General features: G+C 33.0%; 1 protein-coding gene and 1 pseudogene across 1 annotated transcript; one reads left to right on the forward strand and one right to left on the reverse strand.

Annotated features, from left to right (window-relative positions):
• The first annotated feature begins 10,566 nt into the window (after positions 1 to 10,566).
• On the forward strand, positions 10,567 to 15,271 carry LOC145585209 (sugar transporter ERD6-like 7; annotated as a pseudogene).
• Positions 15,272 to 15,578: 307 nt separating this feature from the next.
• Positions 15,579 to 19,542, reverse strand: LOC145584185 (wall-associated receptor kinase-like 1). Its single transcript, XM_081641091.1, has 2 exons — positions 18,673 to 19,542; positions 15,579 to 16,708 (listed from the first exon to the last, which is right to left on the reverse strand). The coding sequence occupies exons 1-2, from the start codon at positions 19,430 to 19,432 to the stop codon at positions 15,579 to 15,581; spliced, it is 1,890 nt and encodes a 629-aa protein (XP_081497217.1). The 5' UTR covers positions 19,433 to 19,542.
• Between the last annotated feature and the right edge of the window lie 697 nt (positions 19,543 to 20,239).

Consider the following 20,239-nt stretch of genomic DNA (forward strand, 5'->3'; position numbering starts at 1 on the left):
GAATAGCTTCAAACATATTACTAGGGGGGGGGGGGGGGGGGGGTTGGGCGTGAAGGCCCAGCCTCCGTGCTGGCCTCTATAGAAACTAGGTTAAATGCTAAATAGTAACTGTTTCTCTACAAATACATTGAAAAATATAGCACAGTGGTAATTGTTGCTGGCTGCAAGCCTGCAATACTAGGCGGCCCAACTTCGAATCTTGTTACTTACTTGTATCCATCTAATCCTTTTTTTTTTTTTTTTTTTTTTTTTGTTAATTTTGCACATTGTTTTATACGATTACTATTTTAGGACTCCATACTAATCTTTCATTGATTAGTTCTCATATACGTAATATTTCTTTGTTCACTGCAATCTTTCATTTAATTAATTTGCCCATTTACTATTTTATTCCAATCTTTTATTCATTTTTCTTGATTTTACTTTTGAATTTTAATACTATTTCCGTTTCCTATTATTTGCAACAAAATGAGTATTATTTGTGAGACATAAAAATTCCTTTGGTGCAAGTATTAAGAAACAAAGGTAGTAATAATAAGAGTTGTCAAAAGTTGACCCGACCCAAAATACCGACCTGAACCCGATTATTAACTAACCTGGCTGAACCCGAAAAAATGGTAACCCAAACCCGATATGACCCGACCTGGAGATGACCTGACCCGAATATAACCCGTAAATTATTAACCTGGACCAACCGACTTGAACTGAAATTGACCCAAACCTGTTTTAACCCGTCAAAACCTGAATTTAACCCAACATGTTACTAACCCGACTTGAATTCAACCCAACTTGTTCCTAACCTGACCCGAATTTAACCCGATCTGTTACAAACCCGACCCGAAATCAACATGACTTGTTATTGGTCCGACCCAAATTCAACCCAACTTGCTATTGACCCTACTCGAAATCAACTCGACTTAGCTTAGTATTGGCATAGCCCAACCCGATCTGTTACAAACCCGGTCCCAAAATCATCACAATTGTTATTAACCAAACCCAAATTCAACCCGACCCGAAATCAACTCAACTTGTTATTGACCCGACCCGAAATAATTTACCTGAACCCAATCATGACTTGATTTGTTTGGACTCAAGAAAGTGGTGACCTAAACTAGAGCCGTTAAAAGGCTTTTATTGGTTTTTTTTTTTTTTTAATTTTTCTAATTTTATTATTCATTTGCCTATTTAATCTTATTTAAACGTTTTAAATAATAATACCATTCAAACGTTTCAAAAAAAAAATGCCATTTAAAAAAAAAACGTGAACTCGGATATAAACTTATAAAATAAATAAGTTTAGATAAGTTCAAATTAAATAAAATAAGTTTAGAAAAAAAAAGTTATTGTATTTTAACTTAACTAATCCTATTTTAACCGAATTTATACGAATTTATTGTTTTTTATCTAAACTTATTTGAACATGTCATCTCAAATATGAATTTATCTGAAATTGTTACCCCTAAAATGAGTGAAGTCAATGTGAATAGATTAGAGTAGGTTTGAACTTATCTTCTTAAAATCTAAACAAAACCTATCTTATAGGAATTAATATAAACTTATCATGTAGATCTTATCTAACCTTATTAGAATTTGCTCGAATTTAAACTTATCTGAAGTAATTCATAATGATTAAACGTGAACGTCATTACATGAACTGTTAACAGACCGGCCCAAAAAATGTACTCGAATCCGATATGACCCAACGTGAAATCAATCCGAAACCCACATTAACCCAATATTTGAGACCCGAATCCAAACATGACCAGACTGGAAATGACCCGACCTGATTATAACCCGCAACTTATTGACTTGAACCAAACCCGACTTGAACACGAACATGACCCGACTTGGAAATGATCCGAACTAATTGTAAGCCGTAAATTATTGATTTGAACCGAACCCGATTTGAACCCGAAAATGACCCGACTTGGAAATGACCAGACCTGATTATAACCCGCAACTTATTGACTTGAACCGAACCCGACTCAAACCCAAGAATGACCCAACCTGATTATAACCCGCAACTTATTGACTTCAACCGAACCCAACTCAAACCCGAAAATGACCTAACCTGATTATAACCCTTAAATTATTGACTTGAACCGCACCCGACTCGAACTCGAGAATGACCCTAAGCCGTCTTAACCCGTGAAAACCCGAATTAAACCCGACCTATTATACACCCGACCCAAACCCGATAAGATGTATGACCCGACGTGACCTGACTCAAGCATGACCAAACCCGAACACGACTCGCATAGGTTATGATATTAAATCGAAATAACCCGACCCGAGTTGACCCAACCTATTTACCCCAATTAACAGCTATTATAGGTGTAACACCCCGTCCTTTTGGAACTGGAAGCGTTAGCTGAATTACGCTTGAACGGGAGGCTACTTAACTTTAATTAGAAAAGTCAAGCTTAACCTAGGTCTAAAAGTCAAATTTAACTTATTCACACATCCAAATTAAGTTGTTTAAGCTAAGCGCAAACTATGTGAACAAAAGAAAATAGCAAACAAACTTTAACATGGACAAATCAATTACATTCAAAAGCCAAGGGCAGAACAACCCTTATCGGCCAAACTAAAATCAAACTAAACCAAATTCAAAGTAATGAAAAAGTCAACTAACAACAAAGGCATACAAGCCTAAAAATTAGGTTCTAAACTCTCAATCCCCAACCCATCGTCATAGATATCAAATAAACAAATGAAACCTGCAAATTATAACAACGTTCCACAATCAGTGGGGAGCAACTAGCAGTTCTCCCTCAAATCAGAAATAGAAGATCTTAGACTTAAATTAACAGAAAGAAACCATAACCACAATCAACTTGAAAACTCAAATGAAATCACTTAAAACCATCAAACCATACAAACAATGAAATATTTTAAAATAAACTTAAAACAGAAATATCGATATTAAATCACTCAATTCCAATCATAATAATATAGACTTCAAATAAGTAATAATTTATTAGTTTAAAACCTTCAAAACAGTAGAACTGGCATGGAGGGAACGCTAGTGGCCTCGCAATCCACTTCCTAAGGTTTGTCAGGACGAACCCCCGGTCATCTCGCAGAGACCGTGTCTAAGATTGGCCAACTCCCGGTTATGGGTAGATGCCTATAAGGTCTTACACACCCCCGGACGACAACAATTAACCCAGGTTGAGCTACCTAAGACTCGCAATCCAGGTAGTTAGCATGTTCATTAACCATCGGGAAGCAACTCGGCCTCACACCCGACTATGGCCCCACACACAATTCAAAAATCACTTAAAATAGATAATACAATATATTTCACTCAGAAATCTGCAGAGAAGCCTAAAATGGTCTTACACTCAATTTAAACTGCATAAGAAAATCATATTTCTTAAATTCAATTGAAACTCCCTTTCAAAACACAGTTCAACTTAATAAAACACAAAAGGTATCGTCTGAGTTTGGGAATATAATTAATTATCGAAATTCAACAATTAAGTGCATTCACAACTCTTGGCGAAGTGATGCTAAAGACAGTGTTATCCTTCTCTAAAGCATTACGACGTCGACAATACAATTACAACCCACACATATTCAAACACACATAGAAATATTTCACTTTAGGGGTTTATAATACCCAAAAATTCAATCATCACCTATTTAAAATATAATTTCAAATAAAATTATAATACTTACAATAAAAAAAAAATTACATAAAATCATTTAATTAAATCAAATATCCAAACTATCATTTCATAAAACAACCAAAACGGGACAGCAACATACAAGTCTAATAATCATCATAAAAACCCAACCAAACATGCTTTAAATGCGAAATAAAAATTAGGGCATATACATACACTCATTAGGCATCATATAAAACCATTCTGGACTTAAAATTCAAAAGAGAACATGCCAAAATAAAATCATATTTACAGCAGCCCCTACACTAATGTACAGCAGTACCAATTATACCAAATCACCCAAAAACCCACCTTAAACATGAATCTATGCTTAGCCCACTTTAGTGCACACTCTAAAAACACAATAGGTCATATTAAACATGCATTTGCGCTTAGAAATCAAGGAATACACAATTGAAAATCACCATCCTTCACACGCCTAGCAGATTAGGGGCAGCAGCTATGTTGCACTAATTTAGGCACTTTAAACTATCTTAAATTATATAAAATCATGCTATATCAATATAGGGAATACCCTAACATGATGCTAATTCAAATTAGGCAATAAAATCAACACAAATAATTAACTCAAAGCCTGAGAACAGGTGAAACACAAGCTGTCATTACAGCACACTAATTCGAAAGTACTTGCATATAAAAAAGAGAATTTTGCCTCAAACACACATATTTTGACTAAGATACAAACTCCTATATAATCCTTACATGATAATCTAGAAGATATATTCAATTGGTCACAAATATAAGATATATACATGCTCATAAACTCAATCTAACATCACGTTCTTAATTCATGTTGGCAGCACAACTTGTCTCACAAAATCAGTCATTTGGAGGCCTTAAACACCTCCGAATTTTACCCATAATATATCAAATCGATCGTAAAACAATCCTCTACAATAATGTAAAATAAAATCATTGAAATTATGGCTTAACCACAACCAGAAAGTACTACAGAAACAGCGGTCTCACACACACACAGCAGTCACGTACAGCATACTTGTAAGCCCCGAAATCATGTTATAACTTGATTAAAACACATCAAAAACATCATAAAACAATTAGGGATTGATAGTAACCCAATATAGGCATGAATTTCATGTTTTAAACACATAAAACAAGGCAAAATCCATCCGAAAAACTGACATAATCACCACATACGAAAATTGAAACTAACCCTAACCCAACATGAATTCAATCCTATAATCTAACCCTAAAACCTAGCATTTCTAATCTAAGGGAAGAAAGGCTAGTTACCTTGATATATAGGCCACCAAAACCCAAAGAAAAGGACAGCAACACCGCACACAAACAGCAGCAACCACACGCACAACACCCACCCAAGCAGTCTTGTTCCCTTGCCTCGTTTTTGCTTGTTCTAGAGGAGAGATAGAGCACGATTTTGGCAGAGATTATGGCAGCAAGTTAAGCTTTGATTTCCCCTTGATTCCCACCTTGAATTCCACGAGAAAGATGGGGAGAAGAGGAGTGATTTGCTGCATCTTTTGGTGGAGAAAAACTGATGTATTTTTGCCTTCTTTGTACGTGAAATGAGAAGAGGAAGAGAAAGGGTTTGGGCAGCAAATTAATAGGTTTTATTAGAATTAATGAAATTGAATATGGGGGGTTACATAGGTGGAATATGGGAAGCTTCTAATCCCTCAAAGATGCTGTGTAAAACAGCCTAGAATGGGCTCAAATGAGGCTCACAAAAAGGCCACACAAAGCTAGGATTCAAGGCTTCTCTTTTGGGCTTGACTAAATAATTAATTTAGGCGTTAGAATGGGATAAGGAAGCTAATAAACAAGCATATCTTAATCTATTTAGTCATGGAAGTTGTAAGGCGAAACCCAACTAATAAACAAAGTCTAGTTGGCCCGAAACTAAACTAGGAAAGAAATGTAACGGAGGCGAATTGAATCATGTTTTAAAACGATAATATATAAATATTATATTATTGATATCTCAATAATAACAACAATAGTAATAATGAAAACAATAATTTTAAATTACAATACAAATATATATATAAAGTTCGTATTTTATAGAAAAGTAATATAAAAAGGCAAGATGCGAAACCAATAATATTTATAATGACCTAATTAATAAAAGGACATTATAATAAGTTTTATAAATATAAATTAAAGAATAGTTTATAAACAATATCAATTCGATAAACGAGTTGACGGAATCACCCAATACCACTTTATTTATCGATATTGATACAATTGAACGTAAAACGTCTTAAAACTCTAAAAATCATTTTATACATATAGAATTGACACTTTAGTCAAGGAATCACCCATGATGACCTGTATCAATTTTAATAAGTTAAATATCTAAATTGACACTTAAACTTAAGGAATCACCCTTTAAAGCTAATATTAATTCAGATAAGTCAAATACAGTTTGAAATGATTAAAACTCAAATATAGAATCCTTTTAAATAATACCTTTCAAACGTTTTGTCAAAATACTATAATTAGAGTCTAAAAAGGTTGGGATGACCTTTAAAATAAAGAACAATCTGAATAATTAAATTAACATTTTGATTTAGAAACTGAGATTTAAATTAGAAAGTTGGCTATATATGTTGAAACACACATAAAGTAATGGTTCGAAAATATGGGGTGTTACAATCACCCCTCCTTATAAAAGTTTCGTCCTTGAAACTTGGAAACAACCTAGAAAACCCCAGATAGACACCCTAACAAGTACACAAATTAAGATAGACGACATTATCTACCTAACATTCAACAAATAGAGACGCACCCTTTCTTCCTACATATTTCTCAACTACATATTTCTCAAGAAATTGTAGCAACTCTGTGAGAGTTTTTGGACCGTTTTCTCTGATACCAACTGTAACACCCCGTCCTTTTGGAACTGGAAGCGTTAGCGGAAAATTCCGCTAACGCTTCCAGTTCCAAAAGGACGGGGTGTTACAATAGGTCTAGTGTATATACTCGTATTAAGTATAGTCAAAACTAAACATAATTTAATCTTTTAATTATATCATTGCAGAGGTCCTAAACTAGTTGCGCGTCTAAGTGTCAAGTTCGATGTGTTTTTTGTCGGAGTGATGTTGTGGTCAATTGTAGTATGTGGATTCATTTTATAATTTTACGTTTTACCAATACATAAAATACGATTATTGATGTACACCAAAATAAAAATAAATAAATTACAATGTTAGAGATATGAGATATCGGAAAATATGTGTGTGATATATTTTCCGTAGATATCATTAAGAGAATAATATATTTAGGATATTTATGTTGAAATATTATTTTGAGAATATATCTTTAAGATTTATGGTTAGCATAGTATATCTTTTAGGAAGATTGTTTCCTATCTTATGAGGTATTGTTTGGTTGATATGGGATTTTATTTCCCATAAGCAATTGCATTTCATTGGAATTAAATTCCCACATTCAATTTCCTAGGAATTGCATAAATTTGTTTGGTTGCTATAAAGGAAATTGCAATTCATGGGAATTTTGAGTTACCAAGGGGGCCTTGGTAATTTATTTCCCACATTTTGTAGGAATTAGTAATTCCCATGAATTTGCAATTCCTACATATTTCACTTTTTATAGCCAACCAAACAAACCCCCAATTTCTAAATTCCCAAGATTTTTCAATTCCCCCATTTTTTTTGTTCAACCAAACAAGGTTTTGTATAAATACTCAACCTATTGATGAATAGTAATCAAGAAATACAAGCTTTCAATTTTATTTTCTACTTAATTTGTCATGGTATCAAAGCCAAGTTGAGCTATGTTGTGATATGGGCCAATATTATGAACAACTCACATGTGAAGGGGAGTGTTAAGCGCATGAGAAAATCCACATGCGAGTGGTGTGTTGTCTCACATTGAAGAGTGTAGAAAGTGTTGAGAAGTGTATGCCACATTGAAGAATAAGAAAGTTGTGTCCACTTTATAAGGCTAAGGGGTTACTCCCCTTATTGCCATATGGTTTTGAGGTGTAATCTCCTTGGTCGTGTAAAATGGACAGTTGTGGCGAGTGTGGCCCAGACCCGTTTATCATGGTATCAAGAGCAGGTTAAATATTGGGACCGTTCACCGTTCACAAAAATTTCTCCCTGCCGGTGGGTTAGAAACTTGAACTCACAGGCGGGATTCATAAATTTTACCCAATAATTCCGTTGTGCAATTTTTTTTTTCTTTTTTGTGAGTTGATTCGAGCATGATTTTGCTCATTTGGATATGAGTTTGGTTTTGCTCCAAAATAATACCAATAAGAGATTTGTGTGTGGTTTGCTCTGAAAGACCAATAAGATATTTGAGTGTGGTTTACTCTAAAAACCAGTTAGAGATTTGAGTGTGGTTTACTATAAAAGACCAATAAGAGCTAGATTTGAGTGTGGTTTACTCTGAAAAACCAACATTTGATGGGAGCTCGGTTTTGCTCTAGAAAAACCAAATTTTTTATATTTGTAGGTTCGAAAAGAGTGTCGTTCTTGCTTGATCGATGATTGATGGGTTAAAAAAGATAAACGTTCTCATCATTCAACAAGTGAAAAAAAAAATTGAAGGCGACATCAACTGAGTAGTGCAACTCGATCGACTTCAACAAAGTGAAGAATTTCCAATCGCAACATTCGTGTTACTACTGTTACGACTGCGGGAGGGTGTTAGAGATATGAGATATCGGAAAATATGTGTGTGATATATTTTCCGTAGATATCCTTAAGTGAATAATATATTTAGGATATTTATGTTGAGATATTATTTTGAGAATATATGTTTAAGATTTATGGTTAGGCTAGTATATCTTTTAGGAAGATTGTTTTCTATCTTATAAATTTAGGTTTTGTATAAATACTCAACTTATTGATGAATAGTAATCAAGCAATACAAGCTATTCAATTCTATTTTCTACCTAATTTGTCATACAATTATTGATAATTGATGGTATTGATTTAATTCATACGTCCAAATAATAAAATAAAAGCATAGTGGTAATATGCAATTATGCATGTAGTATAACAAATCAAACAAGGAGTATTTTCTAAAAGGTTGAGTTTTAAGCCATATTTTTCGGAATCATATTCTACGTATGGTCTTTTGATTTGGAGAGTTTGAGGTTCTAACCATGTTTACCCTCCTTTATTGTCGGTTTGTTTCATTTTATGAGTAAAAATTGGGTGTTGCATAAAAAAAAAATACCATGTGTCCATTAGGGTTTTTGGTGCATTTAAAAAAAAAAAAAATTGATTAAGGGATGGTTTGTTGTTGAATGCAAGATTTTTTTTTTTTTTTTTTTTTTTTTTTTTTTTTTTTTTTTTTTTTTTTTTTAATGAAGAAGTCTAATTCTTACCAAAAAAAATCATTTAGTTATCTTAGTTTCAACTAATCATTCTAATTAAAACCTAGTTCAAGTGTTCAGCCATTACCAAACAAGCTATCATCTTCATTAGATGACTGTTAATTATTTGAATTTTAAAGAGAAGAGCTCAATTACTTTAGAATATGAAGGGGATGTCATCTATTAGCTAAAGTTCACGCTACAATGGGGTAAATTTCATTCTCTATTTATAATTCTACCTATATATATTTCTTTTCCTTTCATGATCTTTAGCTTTGACCTCTCGTGCCTCTAAGATTTTAGTTTTTTTTTTTTTTCTTTAGTTCTCGTCATACGCATTTTAGTTGATGTTTATGAAGGGAGTTTCAAGTTGACACCTTCTGAAAATATATATCTCGACTATTTATTTACTCCATATGTACATATTTAGCGGTTACATTTAGCACTGTCAAAACGGTTTCGGTTTGAAATCGGTTCTGTATTTAATCGGGTCGGTTTGGAATCAGTTTAATTGTCTCACGGGTCGGTTTTGGTTCGGTTTAAATAGTTATTGGTTCGATTCGGTTTCGGTTTATTCTTAAGAGGTTTTAATTCGGTTCGGGTTGTAAATAGTCCGGGTAGTAAACGGTTCGGTGCAGACGGGTTGCGGTTTGTTAACGGTGCGGTGTAAACGATTTTTATCCCGGTTCACACAGTTTCGGGTTGGAAACGGTTTCGGGTTAGAAACAGTTCGATTCTTTTTTGGTTCAGTTTATAACTGGTTCGGTTCTTTTTCGATTCAGTTTTTAACTGGTTCGGTTCTTTTTCAGTTTATAACTGGTTCGGTTCTTCGATGGCTTAACCACTTTAACGTTATTCATATCGGTTCCATTTCAAGTTTACTAAATTACGGTTCGGGTCGGTTTTCGGTTTCAAAAAATAAATTGTTTATCGAGTTGTTTGGATTCGGGCAGTTAAATGGTTTTGGTTTGAAATTTGATAGTACTTGCTAACCTTTTGCATTCACAAGTTTTATATAAAGTCGCGAATAATTTCATATGTAGGCATCATATTATAAACAAATTCTCATTGATTTTATAAATACATATTATGTTTTGTTTCAAATTTAGTTATACTGATCTTACTAGTTATATTCCCGTCAAAAAAAAAAGTTTGTAAACGGTTCGATTTAATTATATTCCCGTCAAAAATAAAAAAAATCCATTTAATTATATAAAAAAGTTTGTAAATGGTTCGATTTAGAAGCTGTTTGGTTCATAAACGGTTCGGTTTATAACCAGTTCGGTTTACAATCAGTTCGGTTTTTAAATGGTTCGGTGCAAACTGGTAGCAGTTTGCTAACAGTTCGGTGTAAGCGGTTTTTTTGCCAGTTTAAACGGTTTCGGGTTAGATACGGTTCGGTTCTTTTTCGGTTCGGTTTTCTTTCGGTTCGATTTATATTTGGTTCGGTTTGTTAACGGGTTCGGTTTTTATACGGTTTAACATTATTCGGGTCGATTCAGTTTCAGATTTACTAAAATACGGTTCGGGTCGGTTTCGGTTTCAAAAAAATCGGCTTTTAATCGGTTCGGTTCTCATTTGGGTCGGTTGGTTTCGGGCAGTTAAACGGTTTCGGTTTGAAATTTGACAGCACTAGTTACATTAGTAGGTCTAAGTTTTCATCGCACTTTTATAGATTTAGTTGTTACATTCTCATGTTAGTAATATGGTTTTTATATGAGATCGGGCCTAGGCTAATCAAGTAGTAAAATATAAAGTAGGTATACCATATGATTGGGCCTTGATTTTCTTTTTTCTTTTTTTTTTTTTAAAGAAAGGCCTTGATTTTCTAAGCCGCTTCATGTATTCTGGCAAAAAATGGCCTAGACTGGTCTTAGCAAGCAGCCAAGCAACCCAATGAATGCTTAAATATAAATTTCTTCATGAAGAACACAAAATTAATTAACCACAAAACAGATTCACCACATATCTTCTAGTCTGTCTTTTTTTTTTTTTTTTTTTTTTTTTTTTTTTTTTTTTTTTTTTTTTCAACTTACCTTATTCTGTTGTACTATAAAATGGTTTGATATGCTACATTATAGCCTATTTCCTTAAGCCTGAACAATTGATTATTGTATTTGTAGTAATTACTAGGAAACAAACATCTACAAATAAAACAATCTGAAAAATGTCTTCTAGCGCGGATGTGGAGAGAGGAGACAGCTTCGCGGAAGCAAGAGTACAGCTTCAAATACAATCAGAAGAAAATAATGTCGGAGAAAGTACAGGGCATCCATGGATGGTTTACTTTTGTACCTTCATTGCAGTTTGTGGTTCCTATCAATTCGGTGCTTGTGTATGAGCCATTTACCATATTTACACCGCGTCTACACACTCACTAGTTTATTTTACATTGGTATGCAGGGGAATATTGCTAAGAGTACTATGTAGCTTTCATAATATTGAGCTAATATTGTGATCACTAATCAGTAACAATCAGTTTAATTAAGTTAACAAAAATTAGAGTAGTTGATAAATTAAGTTAGCAATATGTAAGGTCCTAACATGTTTATTAACAAGACATAATAATAGTACTTTTCATTTAAACACATGATGAGGTATAGCTAATTAGCTATGTTATGGCTTGATTTAGGCAGGCTACTCCTCTCCCACTAAGTCCGCGATTACAGAAGAACTTCAACTGTCTGAAGCCGAGGTTTGATAACTTTCTTCTGCTATGACATAGTTGAAATGCCTTTTTTATTGTGTTTGAAGCTCCTAATGTTTCTATTATTTTTCTTCTTTTTCATGCAGTTCTCACTTTTTGGTTCTATATACTAACTTTTGGTGCGATGTTTGGTGCTATAACAAGTGGATTTATAGCTGGTTATTTAGGTAGAATAATGGTATGATATCTCAAGTGATAAATTTTGGTGATAAATTAATCCAACTTTCATGGAGTCTTTTTGAACTCTTGTCAAATGTGACAAACTGCAGGCAATGAAATTGTATGCACTTTTCTGCACAGGAGAGTGGCTTGCAATATATTTCTCAAAGGTTGATTCTTGATACTTTTGTTTAACATTATTGTTCGAAGTATGTTCAACTTCAGAGAAACAAACATCATGAGAATTCTTCTTTAACAAACCAGAGTTCTTTAGCTTTGCATCTAGGAAGACTCGCTGGTGGATATGGAATGGGCGCCTTCTCCTATGTGGTATGTATGAGTCTTTGGACCTGTTCTTTATTTATCATTGTACTGTAAAGATAAGTATGATAAGCTCAGTTTCTGTAAGATAATGCAAATGATGACAATAACATTGATTTGAAGTATTTTTAACTGTATGTATGCTGCACATAAAGGCTTACTGAGATAAATAATAAATTAACAGGTACCTATTTACATTGCTGAAATATCACCTGTAAGCCTTCGAGGAGCACTTACAACGTTAAACCAGGCAAATTTCCATAGTACTTGAGTAGTTGAGTTATAATCATCAAGAACACATCTATCCAATATCTGTACCAATTTGCTTCTGTTTCTTATACAGGTCATGATCTCTACTGGTATTTCAGTTGCTTTTCTCGTTGGGATACCATTATCATGGAGAGTATTAGCGTTAATGGGTAAGGATTTAGTAAAGCAAGCTAATTGTTCGTAATCAGATGATACTACAACAAGGGACTAATAAGTTCGGAAATATTTTGCAGGATTAATCCCCTGTGGTATTATGCTTTTGGGTTTATTACTCACTCCAGAGTCTCCAAGATGGCTTGTAAGAATACTGTATTGTACCTCTCATACATTATGTCATCTGAATAATATTATTTAATGGATATTTGGAGAATGTATTGTACTACAATGCAATGTATGTCGATCAAAAGACAATCATATTCTGACAAAGTAACCAACTAATCTATAAATAAACTCTTAATTGTAGTTACCTTCCTAAAAAATTGCTAAAGCCATTTTTTTTCTTTATATATATTATTCTAAGCAATATAAAATGAGTGCAATGTGACTGCAGGCAAGAGAAGGAAGAACAGATAAGTTTAAAGTTTCCCTTCAGAAACTTCGTGGGAAAAAGACAGACCTTACCCTTGAGACAGCTGAGATCGAAGTACTAAAATTCATCAACCTTTTTGTTCTGAAGAATTGGACTTATGAGCTAGACTACTAATACGCGTGTGCATATGTTTTTTTTTTTTTTTTGACAGAGTTGTGTGGAGGAACTCAAACTGCTGCCAAAAGCTAAAATCTATGATCTGTTCAGAAAGAAATATCTAAAATCTGTCATTGTGAGTGTGTTCATAGCTCTATTTATATAATTATGAGTCAGTGTTTTCATTTGACATCTAGAGAGAAATGATAATATAATGAGCTTTTGTGTGTTGTGTAATATTACAAATAAGTTGGGATTTAAATTTTCATTATAATTTAAAATGAATGATTGCTTTGACAACATTGATGAGTTGTCATAGACAATTATACACATTCATCACTAGCTAGAAGAGCCGGGGCTACAAATACTAACATTAGAAATGGCCTGGTGCAATTTTGTTAAATTAGGCCCTAAAATTATTTTTTTAATGAAAAATATTTTATGAAATCATAAATTTTGTGATAAAATTGAATAATACATTATTAATTAACAAATTTTCTCTTTAATTTGTATAAGTAAATTTCAAAAACAGGGGTCCTTCTATAGAAGTTTTACTTAGAGGCCCTGTGTGATCGACTACCCTGCACATGCTTAGAAGTTAGAACCACCCTTGCTAGCTAGTACCGCCGTTTGTTACTAGCTACATTACCAATGGAATGGGTTGTATGCTCTTTACATATTCAGTTGAACATCCATTGGCCATTGCATATTTCCAATTAGTTGCAAATTAAAATTAATGCTAAGATAATTGCTCTGGCACCAGATAGGAGTCGGATTAATGATCTTCCAACAATTTGGAGGAATTAATGGAATTTTCTTCTATGCAAGCAACATCTTCAAAATGGCAGGTGAATATATTCATTTAATTTTTCATAGAAAAAAAATTAATACAAAGTACAAATAATTGGTACTACTGAGCTCAAAGTGCAAAACTCACCATTTGCATTATTTTTTGTAGGATTTTCACCAAGAATTGGCACCATTATATACGCTTTTCTTCAGGTTCATGAATTGTGATCAGCCAAAAGTCATGATTCCACTAATAACACATTTGGCACCATAATTATCATAAACTTTCATATTACAGGTTGTGATTACATGCATTGGAGCAACTTTGATTGACAAATTAGGAAGAAAGCCACTGCAATTGGTACATTTTAATACTATAATCAGATATAATGCAGGCTATACTTCTTCTGTCTATGTAGAAGCTTACCTTCCTCTACACAGGTTTCCGCAGCAGGAGCATTTGTAGGTTGCATATTGGTGGCAGTAGCGTTCTACCTACAGGTAAAGCAATCCAAAAAGTGTTAATATCAAAACCTTATTGCATAAATCATAACACCAGTTAATCTTGTATCTCTGTTTACTAAACCAGGCACATGACAAATCCACAGAGACAGCAGGAATACTTGCCGCGACAGGCATACTGGTATGCAGGAGTTAAAATCAGCAAATTGAAAAATGAATAAACAAATTGATTACTTGTCAATGTTATGAGATTTCACACTTTCAGAGTCTTAATAATGTTAAATTCATTTTATAGGTATATGTAGCATTCTTTTCTATTGGATTAGGACCAGTTCCATGGGTTATAATGTCAGAGGTAATGATTAGACAGTTAAACACATATACTAGTATAAATGGACTAAATCACTAATGAATGTTTTTTTATGATGCAGATTTTCCCTATAAATATAAAAGGACTAGCCGGAAGCTTAGCCACACTCGTCAATTGGTTTTGTGCTTGGTTAGTCTCGTATAAGTTCCAGTTTCTGATGAATTGGAGTACATACGGTATGCAAATTAAATTCCGTATATGGCACTCTGTCATTACATTAATTTCATGGAAAATTAACATAATAACATGATATCAGAGTAATTTTGTGTGTTTCTAGGTACCTTCTTTATATTTGCCACGATTAATGCACTAGGATTCCTCTTTGTTATCACGATTGTGCCTGAAACAAAGGGAAAAACTCTAGAGCAAATCTAGGACGCCATCAACAATTAGCACAAGGAAAGAAGGTACCATCATCTTTTGAAAATTGGTGGCCTGGAAGCCATAAGTAATCTGTAACAAGATTATGATAGAAAAGCGAGTCTCATTTTGGATGTGAGATTTCTATGGAAATGTAGCAAGACGGTACACAAATGCAATGATAAAAGAATAGAAAGGAAAAAGAATCTAGTCGTCTGTTTAGAATTAGTTGTCACATTGTTACCCAAACCACCTATAATTAGAAATATATGACATACATATAACAAAACAAAAATACTCTTTCAAAGAAATTGAATCTAATCTATACTGTTTAGTGTTTACCATTTACATTTGGTGATGAAATTACAAATTACAAGTTCCACTCTTTTAAACATCAGACTGTAATACGTTACATAGAAACTAAAATGTATTCAAAAGGAGCACGTTTCGTCTATGTTGGTCTTTGTAGAAAAGAAGTCAATACTTGGATCTGATATGTTTTCTTCTGATGAAGCAGCAGCTACATTAGCATGTATCTTTTTGCTCAAACACGCTAGCTCCATGGCGACTTGCATCATGGTTGGCCTTACCGCTCCTTCAGGGTGCAGACAACGCTTTGCAAGATTTACAACTACCATTATATCTTCAATCATATGGTTACTTCCTAACAGTGTAGGATCCACCATCTCATATAAAGCAGAATTATCCGTTATATTGATAAATTGCATCACCAAACTTGTTGCATCATCTAAAGTAACGCGAGTTGGCTTTTGTCCTGTTAAAATTTCAACAAGAACTACGCCAAAACTATAAACATCACTCTTTTCTGAAAATTGGTTTGACAAGAAATATTCAGGATCGAGATAACCAAATGTGCCTCTTACACAAGTCGTTATGTGAGTCTGGTCAATACTAGTTGATCTCGAAATTCCAAAATCACAAACCTTAGCCACATACTTATGATCCAAAAGTATATTACTTGATTTTATGTCTCTGTGGTAGATAGGAGCTGAAGACGACGAATGTAGATAAGCAATAGCCCCGGCAACTTCAGATGCAATTCTTAGTCGAATTTCCCAAGTAACTCGAAACTCTTTGTTAGGACTATGAATGAGATCCGAAAGAGTTCCATTGGGAATAAACTCGTAAACTAAATGTAGAGTTTTTGTTTCTAAGCAACATCCAAGCAACTTCACTACATTTCTATGGTTGACATGTGAAAGAATAATCACCTCATTTATGAACTCTTTCCATTGATTTTCATCCAATGAACTCGATCTTTTAACAGCAACAAGTTTTCCATCACTTAGCATTCCTTTATACACCGTGCCTTGCCCCCCTTTACCAATTGCTCGGTCTTCATCGAAATTGTCTGTTGCATCCTTTAATTGCTTTTCTGTGAAGAGTCTAGTGTTCTCAGCTTGTTCTTGATTGAACTTTTGTTCTTTTAATTTACCCCTGAAGTATTTCTTTCTAAGCTTAATCTCCTTTCTTCTATCTTTTGTTTTACGCCACCAACATTGTGCAACACAACAGCATGCCAAAATTAATGAACCTACAGCTGCATTATTCATACTCCTATAGAGTCAACAATATATTGTAAACTCATGAGGCAGATATATCAAGAAGCAATTCCACGTGTTTATATATATATATATATATATATATATATATATATATATATAAAACCAATATAAACTATTTGTTTTTGGAAAAAAAAAATGTAATGTTCAGCAGTCTACTCCACCCATATAAACTACTATTCACAAAGTCTTAGCCATATGGTGTGACCACTTTACATAATCACATACAAGATAATTAATTAAGTAATAAGGGGTTACGGTGATGAACAAATAGGGTTACCTTAACATGTATGTAGCCAATGTAGGTTACTTAAATGAGAAATAGGGTTACTCTCTTAAATAAGTGAAATTATTCTTTCATTTTTTAAAACAAAAGAATAGGGGTTACTCGAATGAACAAATGGAGTTACTTAATTCTAAATTACTTGAATTCACTCGTATAATTATTTGGGTTACTTTTATGAACAATATGAGGTTACTCTTATGAAAAATTGAGATTACTCATACACATAAATAAAGATTACTCTTATAAACTAATGTGGTCACACCGTGTGGCTGACTACATATAAGACTTACCCGGGTCGGAACGGGCTTGTAAGGGTTAGGGGGCTCGATTGGGCCTTGTACAAAGCCATCTTTACTTGGTTGATTTGTTTCAATATATAAATTCATGCTTATTTTTTTTGACAAGAATTTCATGTTATTAAGTTTTGATAAATTTTACTATAGCATAATTCAAGATACAAGTATTAAATTGTTTCAGAAAAAAAAAATAAAATAGAAGTATTAAAAGTTAATGTACATTGACTCTGTCAAAAAAAAAAAAAATAAAAAAAAAAATAAAAAAATAATAATAATAATAATACATTGACAAACTTAAAACTTCAACGTTGTAATTTAAAACATAGGAACAGGAAGTAGTATGAATGTAAGTGAGATAAAAGATTTAGGGTTTTTTTACATTGTCCGTGTAATTGGTGAATCTATCATAGTTATCAATTTATCCATCATATATTTATTTCAAAAAAAAAAAAAAAAAAAAAAAAAAAAAAACTATCCATCATATATTTTGTCACTAAAGTATTTATTTAAATTATCTTTTCTTCCGTCAAAAAAAAAAAAAAAAATCTTTTCTTTTGTAGGATATCACAAGTAATATTACTCCCTATGTGTTTATAAAATGTCTCATTGGAGCTTGGCACACATGTCAATACAGAATTTTGACCAATTATATCTTTAGTATTACCGTTAAATATAAATACAACTTTTTTTTTGGTATCCCACCTAATTCACCAATATTATTCATTAAGATGACTATAACAAGTATGAGTAAGATTATATTTTTTCTTATGCATAATTAACAAACATTAATTAAAGTGGGTCAGGAAAAATTCAAAAAGTTCCAAGAGAACACTTAAAAAAAAAGAGGGAGTACGTATCTCAAATTCTCAAATAATTAGGTCAGTCAGACTTACTTGGCAAGACGAAGCGAACGGCAAACATAAATCGTTCATATGCTGTCAATTAAATAACAAATTTTTGTTACTTTCACTGTTCATAAAATTAGAATTATACAAAGTATTATAAAAACATCTACAATTTTAAAATCAAATATTTTCATCAGCTACATGATCTAATTTTTTTTTTCTTTTTTTTGCACAAATACTTGATAATAAAATAATTATTGAGGGAGTGGTTAGGTTTAAGAAAAAGGTGATTGAAGTAAGATAGAGTATGTAAAAACCTGTTGATAATAAAAGAGAAATGTTTTTTTTTTTTTTTTTTTTTTTTTTTTTTTTTTTTTTTTTGTGTGGCTGGAGTTACTTAAGAAAAGAACAAAAACAAATAACAATGAATAAACTCTTAAAAGTCTTAATATACAAGAATCAGATTAAGTACCTTCATTTCATCAAAAAAAAAAAAAGAAAAAAAGATTAAGTACCTTCATTTAGGTTCTCTATATACCAGAGAAGCACGACCGGAACGGCAGCCATCGAAGGCACGGTCGACTGGCGTAGTGCATGACTTGCCAAATATTCCCGACTTATCAAGAAGGCTGACCTGCAATAATGCCCTGATGCATTGTTGACACTCACACTAATACTGTATTTTTTAGCCAAAGGAACGTGAATTTGGCAACAATTGTTATAACCATAGCATTGGTCCAACTCTAACAAAGTACTCGTATTTGTTTCTTGAATATCAGGACATATTGAAGTGCATCCTTCTATATTACGATTTCGACCATCATCGAAAGAGGCGTATCCATGACATCCCACTGATGCAAATATATTTGGACCATAATAGGAGAAGGGCGGCCCAATGAACTCTCCAAAGTGAAATGGAGACCCCTTTAAATTCGGACTATTCCAGTGTATTGTAGTACCAGTACAAGTAGAGACTGATGGGATCTTAACAGTTACTCCTCCATATTGTCCGTATTCATCTGGTGGGTTACTTAGCACCTCAAGAATTTCAAGATTGAATTTCTGCAAGATTGGTTTACGTGATGAATTGTTACAAGAGACAGCAAAGTTGTCATTGGAGTAGCAGCCGTGCTCAGGCGGCCCGATTCCAAACGGGTACGGAATGTCAATGTTACCGCAACGGTGTATGCAATCTGGATGTTGGTGTTGTTGACATGGTCTCCATAAACAAGAGAAGAAGATTATTGACAACAACAACGCGTTTGAGTTTGGCATTTGTTTTTGCTTTGTTTTAGCTTCTTAGGCATTCGAGTAGTTGAAGTAACAATTATATTGTGGTGAGTTGTGACTTGTGATGAGTCTCTTGTCCTTTGGGTGATTTAGTATTACTCTATCTACCTCATACATCCTTTTCATTCATATTATTGAAGTTATATTAGACTAATTAAAGTTGAGTAATCTTATGTGTATTGAAAGCTAGGATTTATGAAGAGATGATCCGGTAAAAGATGACAAAGACAAATTTCATTGAATGTTTCATTACACATTATTATACAAATTTATACATAATAATTAAACTATTACTCAATGAAACAGAGCTAGTAGCTCTAATTTATACAGGAAGTATTTTTTTAATTGTAATATTTTCAAATTATACTCCGTAATATCTATGTTGGAGTGTTGGACATTCTGTCTACATGTTCCACAAAACATTCTTCCAAAAAAAAAAAAAAAAAAAAAGCTGTTCCACAAAACAGAGCTCTATTCTGCTTGTTCCACATTTATATACTCCAAACAATTTTAAATCAAACTTATACTCTCTCTTCAATTTGGTTTATTTAAGTGTCTCATTTTGTTATTATATATTATTCACTTAATTTAATTTGGGACAGTTTTCAAATGGCTATAATAATATTGTACTCCCTCCGTTCCTAAATGTTTTTTACGTTTCCATTTAGGGTGTTCTTTTTTATTCTTTACATTAAGTATCTTTCCTATTTTGGTCATAAATTTTAGACAAAATTACCCTTGTTTTACAATTTTTTTACTCTAAAGTCCTTATTTTTCCATGTGCTATTGTAC

The sequence above is a fragment of the Chenopodium album genome, chromosome 16 (genome assembly GCF_948465745.1).
Source record: "Chenopodium album chromosome 16, dcCheAlbu1.1, whole genome shotgun sequence".
NCBI classification, from domain to species: domain Eukaryota; kingdom Viridiplantae; phylum Streptophyta; class Magnoliopsida; order Caryophyllales; family Amaranthaceae; genus Chenopodium; species Chenopodium album.

Excerpts from the sequence above, each read along its gene's own strand:
- LOC145584185 (XM_081641091.1), bottom strand. The coding sequence starts at position 19,432 with ATGCCAAACTCAAACGCGTTGTTGTTGTCAATAATCTTCTTCTCTTGT. Across the intron at positions 16,709-18,672 it reads TATAGAGAACCTAAATGAAG|CTGTAGGTTCATTAATTTTG; the intron begins GTACTTAATCTT and ends TGAATAATGCAG.